This window comes from Apus apus, chromosome 27 (genome assembly GCF_020740795.1).
Source record: "Apus apus isolate bApuApu2 chromosome 27, bApuApu2.pri.cur, whole genome shotgun sequence".
NCBI lineage: Eukaryota > Metazoa > Chordata > Aves > Apodiformes > Apodidae > Apus > Apus apus.
In genome coordinates this window covers 970,451-976,906 of record NC_067308.1, presented here as the reverse complement: position 1 = coordinate 976,906, position 6,456 = coordinate 970,451, and the positions used below count along the sequence as shown (strand labels likewise).

At 53.4% G+C, this 6,456-nt stretch overlaps 6 protein-coding genes across 14 annotated transcripts in view; all 6 read left to right on the top strand.

Annotated features, from left to right (window-relative positions):
- LOC127394876 (feather beta keratin) overlaps positions 1–5,388 on the top strand; it is a 30,968-nt gene extending 25,580 nt beyond the window's left edge. For 2 of the 3 annotated variants that reach the window (XM_051641168.1, XM_051641166.1), the window contains exon 2: positions 4,643–5,388. In XM_051641168.1, the coding sequence (XP_051497128.1) occupies positions 4,664–4,957 (294 nt within the window). In that variant the 5' untranslated portion in view covers positions 4,643–4,663 and the 3' untranslated portion in view covers positions 4,958–5,388. Of the gene's footprint in view, positions 1–4,370; positions 4,382–4,642 lie in introns of those variants that run through there. The other variant, XM_051641169.1, reaches the window with a different exon arrangement.
- Positions 1–6,456, top strand: part of LOC127394881 (feather beta keratin-like) — a 45,216-nt gene that overhangs the window by 25,411 nt on the left and 13,349 nt on the right. The window lies entirely within an intron of this gene.
- LOC127394878 (feather beta keratin-like) overlaps positions 1–6,456 on the top strand; it is a 42,379-nt gene that overhangs the window by 25,562 nt on the left and 10,361 nt on the right. The window contains exon 1 of one of the 3 annotated variants that reach the window (XM_051641176.1): positions 4,371–4,381. The exons of the other annotated variants lie outside the window; for them this stretch is intronic. The gene's annotated coding sequence lies outside the window, so the exon portion shown is untranslated. Of the gene's footprint in view, positions 1–4,370; positions 4,382–6,456 lie in introns of those variants that run through there. 3 annotated transcript variants of the gene reach the window in all.
- Positions 1–6,456, top strand: part of LOC127394880 (feather beta keratin-like) — a 38,916-nt gene that overhangs the window by 25,562 nt on the left and 6,898 nt on the right. The window contains exon 1 of one of the 3 annotated variants that reach the window (XM_051641180.1): positions 4,371–4,381. The exons of the other annotated variants lie outside the window; for them this stretch is intronic. The gene's annotated coding sequence lies outside the window, so the exon portion shown is untranslated. Of the gene's footprint in view, positions 1–4,370; positions 4,382–6,456 lie in introns of those variants that run through there. 3 annotated transcript variants of the gene reach the window in all.
- The window catches only part of LOC127394873 (feather beta keratin-like), a 34,846-nt gene that overhangs the window by 25,562 nt on the left and 2,828 nt on the right, over positions 1–6,456 (top strand). The window contains exon 1 of one of the 3 annotated variants that reach the window (XM_051641164.1): positions 4,371–4,381. The exons of the other annotated variants lie outside the window; for them this stretch is intronic. The gene's annotated coding sequence lies outside the window, so the exon portion shown is untranslated. Of the gene's footprint in view, positions 1–4,370; positions 4,382–6,456 lie in introns of those variants that run through there. 3 annotated transcript variants of the gene reach the window in all.
- Positions 1,050–1,774, top strand: LOC127394882 (feather beta keratin-like). Its single transcript, XM_051641183.1, has one exon. It carries the CDS (start codon positions 1,050–1,052, stop codon positions 1,341–1,343), a length of 294 nt encoding a protein of 97 aa, XP_051497143.1. The 3' UTR covers positions 1,344–1,774.

Below are 6,456 nucleotides of genomic sequence, written 5' to 3'. Positions count from 1 at the left end.
CACTGTTATCAGTCTTAGTTGAAACATTCTGTTACTAGTTGCAAGAAAGCTTACTGAAGGGAAAAAAAAAAACCAAACCAGTAAAAGGAAAATTGGCTTCATCCTGGCTCAAAGCAGGACGTGTCAAAGGCAAGGGCAGAGCTGCCCTGGCCAGAAGGACGAGGTCAGGCAGCATGAGTGAGTGCAGCATGAGGGACAGTGGCTGCTGGTGCCCACCCTCATGTGTGGATGTCCAGGCTGAAGCCTGAGGGTGATGAGGAGACCTGGGCCAGTCATCAGGAACCAGGTTAAAGTGAGGCCCCTGAAGGCAAGGGGTGGCATCAGCTGCTGAGGTGGGACACTCCTCATCACTGGCTGCATCATCTGCTGGTGCTGACGTGTCATTTCTCCTGGAAACATTTTGTCCTCTAATCCTGTCACTTGAAAGGAGCTTGTGTGGCTGAATGGGCTTGTCGTGGACAGGGAAATGAGAAGAGAAGGTTGCAGGGCACAAATAAAACCCCCAATTTCTGTAATTGTGCTGTTTTGCATGCAAGATGAGGTGGTTGGTAATATCTTACGTGTGCAAAAGTGCCTCTGGGCCTGGGGCAGTCTGGAGCAGTATAAAAGCCAGTCCCACAGCAGGTTCCTTCATCCACTGCTCTTGCCTTCTCCTCTTTGGTGAACGAGGTAAGAAGCAAGTGCCTTCATCTGTCTCTTCTTTGTCTTTTTCCTTCTTTCATTCTCTTCTGGCCTTGGTGTAGCTTTCCCTGAGACCTGACCTCCCTTGCTACTTCTCACCATCATGGTGGCAATGCTTGGACTTGGAAATCTGAAAGGTCTTTTCCAACCAAAATGATTCTCTAACTCTATCATGGGAGAAGGTCTTGGGCTTTCTTTGCAGGGAACCCTTGGGGATGGGGGATCCTCAGGCTCTCCTCCTCCCTGCACAGCCTGTCCCTACTCCCCAGCCAGTGCCTTCTGTCTTGGCCAGCAGTTCTCAGGCTGCCCCTCAGCCTGTGTTGTGCTTGCCCTGCCCTGTTTCCCAGGTGCTGCTCCATCCCACAACCATGTCCTGTTACGATCTGTGCCGTCCCTGTGGCCCAACCCCTCTGGCCAACAGCTGCAACGAGCCCTGTGTCAGGCAGTGCCAGGACTCCCGTGTGGTGATCCAGCCCTCTCCTGTGGTGGTGACCCTGCCTGGACCCATCCTCAGCTCCTTCCCCCAGAACACCGCCGTGGGATCCACCACCTCTGCTGCTGTTGGCAACATCCTGAGTGCTGAAGGAGTTCCCATCAACTCTGGGGGCTTCAACTTGTATGGTCTTGGTGGTCGCTATGGCAGGAGGTGCCTGCCCTGCTAGAGCTGGGCTGTGAGTCCAGTGATGCCTGGAGCAGGAAGCCCCAAGCCAGGTGCTGGACTGAGGACAGAGCTGCTGGCCAGGGTTTGCAGCTGGGCTGAGCAGCCTTGTGGCTCCTGCAAGGTGCCAGCCTGTGCTGCCTGGAAACACGGCCAGCTGATGTCTTCTGCTTCTGCTGCTTTCACCTCTGCATCACGAGTGCCTGTTGTCTGCTGCTGTGCTGTGCCATGGGTTGATCCTGAAGGCAGCTGAGAGGGGCCCTGCTCCCCCTCCTGTGCCCATGGGTGTGGGAGGGAGACGTGTGTCCCCTTGCTGTGAAGAGGGGCCTGAGTGCCAGCTGCCCTGGGAGCAGCCTGGCGCGGGTCCCTTCCCCCTGCCCTGCTTTGTTTCTCTCTTTGCCCTCATTAAAGTTGGTGCTGCATTGTAGCTTGAGTCTCCTGGTGTTCCTTCCCTGCTGGGCTGCCCAGCCAAGCTGGCCAGAGGGAGAAATGACAGAATCACAACATGACTGAGTGTGGAAGTGACTTTTGGAGACCATTGGGTGCAATCCTCTACTCCATTATGTCAGTGTAGATCCAGTTGCTCTGGGTCCGGATGGCTCAGCTGTCTCCAAGGACTGAGAACCCACAATCTGCCTGGGCAAAATGTTCTAGTGCTTGATGAGCTTCGCAGTGAAAAAATTCTTTCTGACACCCAGATGGACCTTTCTGTGCTTCCTCTAATTCCCATTGCCTCTAGTGTTTTCCAGGGACAGCTCTGAACAGAGCCCACCTCCTTCTTTCTCATGTTTGCCCTTCAGGTATTTGAAACACATTAGTGGGTCCCCACCCCAAGCTTGCTCTTCCCACCTCTCAGTCATTCCTGATTTGAGCAGCACTCCAGTCCCTTAATCACCTGCTTGACTCCCTCTTGTATCTTCACATCTCCTTCACTGAGGAGCCCTGGGCTGGACACAGTGTTCCTGGTGTGGCCTTTTAAGTGCTGAGAGAAGGGGAAGGATCAAGTCCCTCGACCTGCTGGCAATTCCTCCTGTAAAGCAGCCCAGGGTGCACTAGTGTTCTGCTCTAGCCATTGTGATCTCAGAGTAAAGGGGTGGCTGGAAGGATGTGGTGCACTTGTAGGTTTTTGAAGAACCGAGAGCAGCTGTCCCACTGAAATGGTGACCTGCAGGGGACTGCCTTTTACTTGTGTCGAAGCCATCTAACCTCACCCAAGTCCCATTATCCTAAACACCAGACTTGTGTCTCTTAGCAACCCCCAGCAATGTTTTCCATGGCTCCAAGATGTGTCTGGTGTGTTGACAGATGTCCAAGGAGTTGTGTCCCTTCACCTCTGCTCCCACATCTCCTCTTTGTGCCCCTCAGGCCCCTTTCTGAACCACTCAGCAGTGTTGGCAGAGCTGCACGGTCACTGCTGGGACTTGGCATGACCTGTGGCCCATGACACTGAAGGGAGGAGGCTGAACAAGTCCCTCTGTGTCCTCTGCAAGGCAGAGGAAGGGAAGAAAGAACCCAGCGTTCAGCCTTTGTGTCTTCCTGCCTTTCTGCCCTCAACTGCAAAAGCAGTGCCATCAGGGAGGGAAGTCACTTGGCTTGTGTGTGGAGTTGGGCTGGTAAACTCCAGTGGGATGTGCTGGTTGCTCCAGCCACTGGGGGTGTGGGAGAGGAGCAGCTGCCCATCCCTTCCTCCCACACACTCTAGTCCTCCACAGGTGATGTTTATCCCCCCAGTGCTGCTTCAGGCAGAGTGAGGGGCACCTGCTGTGCTGCCCCACCTGCTGTGGCAGCCCCTGCAGTGCCTGTCCCCAGAGCTCAAGGCCCGTCTGCCCTGACAGAGCTGCTGCCAGAGCCCCCTGTGCCCTGCTGGGTGGGAGGGCCCTCAGGACATGCCCTCTCCACCAGCCCCAGGAGCCAGGCTGGGCTGGCAGCAGGAGCAGGGTTGGCTGAAAGGTGGTACCAGGGAGAGAAGCAGCACCTGGGGCACAGGATCAGGGAGAGCAGGGTGTGTTGGATCACTAGGGCCTTTGGGCAGACCCCCAGCACAGGGACTGGCTACAGACTAACATGAGCCAGTGGAAAACTGCATGTCTGAGTTTGCTGAGATGCTTGGGGAGAGGAAAGAGATCTTGATGTCTACTTGCCTCCAGCATGTTCCTGGCGACATTCTCAAACCATGTGTAAGTGAGATGAGTTTTGATGTCTCATGGAAAGCTTGCTGAGCTTTTTGCAGTGTCTGTTATTGAGCTAGTGAGTAGGATCAAAGAAGAATTTTTGGTAGCCTTGGGGGTGAAGAAGGAAGAGTTGGGAAGCCTCAATGTTGACCTTGTGGAGTAGGGAGGGACTAGACTTTTTGTGTGTTGGAGAGAAGTGTCTCAGCTTCTCCAATATCCTTCTGTTGATTGGAAGCTGCTGGTAAGTCTCCAGATAAGATAGGGATGGTCAAACAGAATATTGGTTGCACTTGATGTTAAATTTTTGACCCTAAAACCTGTTGAGCAGAGTATTCAAGTAAACAGGGAAGTTTATACCTAAATGTGATGGATTTGTGTGTTAGCTTGTGCAATGGATGTGGTGACTCCCGTCACAGAAAGTTCTTTTGATGTCAGGGCTCTTATTTTAGAGTTGCAAGAAAACATGCCCCATTTCTTATGAGGATCTTTAAAGTGAGGCCCCTGAGGGCAAGGGGATGGCATCAGCTGCTGAGGTGGGACACTCCTCATCCCTGGCTGCATCATCTGCCAGTGCTGAGGTGTCACTTCCCCTGGAAACATTTTGGCCTCTGATGCTGTCACTTGAAAGGAGTTTGTGTGGCTGAATGGGCTTGTCATGGACAGGGAAATGAAAAGGCAGAGTTGCAGGGAACATAAGCAGTGTCCCCATTTCTGTAATTGTGCTGTTTTGCATGTTGGATGAGGCGGTTGGTAACACATTCCATGAGCAAAGGTGCCTCTGGGCCTGGGGCAGTCTGGAGCAGTATAAAAGCCAGTCCCACAGCAGGCTCCCTCATCCACTGCTCTTGCCTTCTCCTTCTTGGTGAACAAGGTGAGCTGCAACCACCTTTGCCTGTTTCTTGTCTTTCTCCTTTTCCTCTTTACCTTTTGGGCTCAACTGAGTTTTTGCCTCATTGTAGCTTTTGCTGAGGACCTTGATCCTCGATCCAGCTCCCACAGGTTCTCTTTGCCATTCTGAGGGGACGAGGGAAAAAAATCTAGGGTTCTCTTCACAGGGAAACCTTGGGGATGGGATTACCTAAACCTCTACTCTTAAACAGCGTTTGCGTGCTTGCCCTGCCCTGTCTCCCAGGTGCTGCTCCATCCCACAGCCATGTCCTGCTACGATCTGTGCCGTCCCTGTGGCCCAACCCCTCTGGCCAACAGCTGCAACGAGCCCTGTGTCAGGCAGTGCCAGGACTCCCGTGTGATTATTGAACCTTCTCCTGTGGTGGTGACCCTGCCTGGACCCATCCTCAGCTCCTTCCCCCAGAACACCGCCGTGGGATCCACCACCTCTGCTGCTGTTGGCAACATCCTGAGTGCTGAAGGAGTTCCCATCAACTCTGGGGGCTTCAACTTGTATGGTCTTGGTGGTCGCTATGGCAGGAGGTGCCTGCCCTGCTAGAGCTGGGCTGTGAGTCCAGTGATGCCTGGAGCAGGAAGCCCCAAGCCAGGTGCTGGACTGAGGACAGAGCTGCTGACCAGGGTTTGCAGCTGGGCTGAGCAGCCTTGTGGCTCCTGCAAGGTGCCAGCCTGTGCTGCCTGGAAACATGGCCAGCTGATGTCTTCTGCTTCTGCTGCTTTCACCTCTGCATCACGAGTGCCTGTTGTCTGCTGCTGTGCTGTGCCATGGGTTGATCCTGAAGGCAGCTGAGAGGGGCCCTGCTCCCCCTCCTGTGCCCATGGGTGTGGGAGGGAGACGTGTGTCCCCTTGCTGTGAAGAGGGGCCTGAGTGCCAGCTGCCCTGGGAGCAGCCTGGCGAGGGTCCCTTCCCCCTGCCCTGCTTTGTTTCTCTCTTTGCCCTCATTAAAGTTGGTGCTGCATTGTAGCTTGAGTCTCCTGGTGTTCCTTCCCTGCTGGGCTGCCCAGCCAAGCTGGCCAGAGGGAAATGGTAGACAGGTTAAGGGCCAGTGTTGAACCTTTCTCATGCCTGGAAGAGCTTTGTGTTCTCAATATTCTGGGGTCATTGAAAGAGACCTGAGATGGTGGAGTGTGTGGTATTGTTTGAATATGGAAAATGTGGCCAGGAGTTTCTCCCAGTGCTCGTGTGTGCAAGTGGTGTGACTGGATACTGACATTGAGTTAATAACCCTTTGTCCCACTGGCAGACATTTCTGTGAGGGCTGACACCCAGCTGGCCAAGGCTCTGACTCCATGTTACCACCTGGAAAGTGACCTTCTCTCCTCCAAGCACTGCTTCAAAGTCCTGGAGCTGGATGTAGCCCCAGTGAGGTGGAAGGGATATGTGGCAGCCAGGTCTACTGTGTAAAAGGAAACATGAGTTCTGATTTTCATTTCTACTCACTTCCCCTCTCTTCTCTGTTTCTCTGTGGGGATTAGTCTGCATCTGGCCCCACAGTCCTGCTTCAGATGCAGCCCAAGACTGCTCATTTCCTGGCCTTTAAAGTACATATTTGCACCAAATGGCCACCTTCTTGTCTTCCCTAAAAGAAAGCTGTCCCCCAAAATTCCACTCTGTGCTTATTTGCTGGGAGGGAGACCCTCTAGAAATGTCCCTCCATTAATGATCACAAGCCATGCTGAGCTATTAGCACAAGCAGGCTTGAACCAGATAAAGAAGACAACGTGTTATGAGGGAACAGCCTATATCAGGATGTCAAGCCTTTACAGAGACCCTCAGGATGGGACCCAAGTCAGGGAGAATGGACAGGTGGTAGAATCACAGAATCATAGAATGGTAGGGGTTTGAGGGGATGTCTAGAGATCACTTAGTCCAACCCCCTGCCAGAGCAGGATCACCTTGGGCAGACCACACAGAAATGCACACAGAAGGTTTTGAAAGTCTCCAGAGGAGACTCCACAATCTCTCTGAGCAGCCTGTCCCAGGGCTCTGTCACCCTCACAAGAAAGAAGTTTCTCCTCAAGTTGAAGTGGAACTTCCAA

Coding starts and splice junctions, on each gene's coding strand:
- LOC127394882 (XM_051641183.1), top strand. CDS start 1,050: ATGTCCTGTTACGATCTGTGCCGTCCCTGTGGCCCAACCCCTCTGGCC.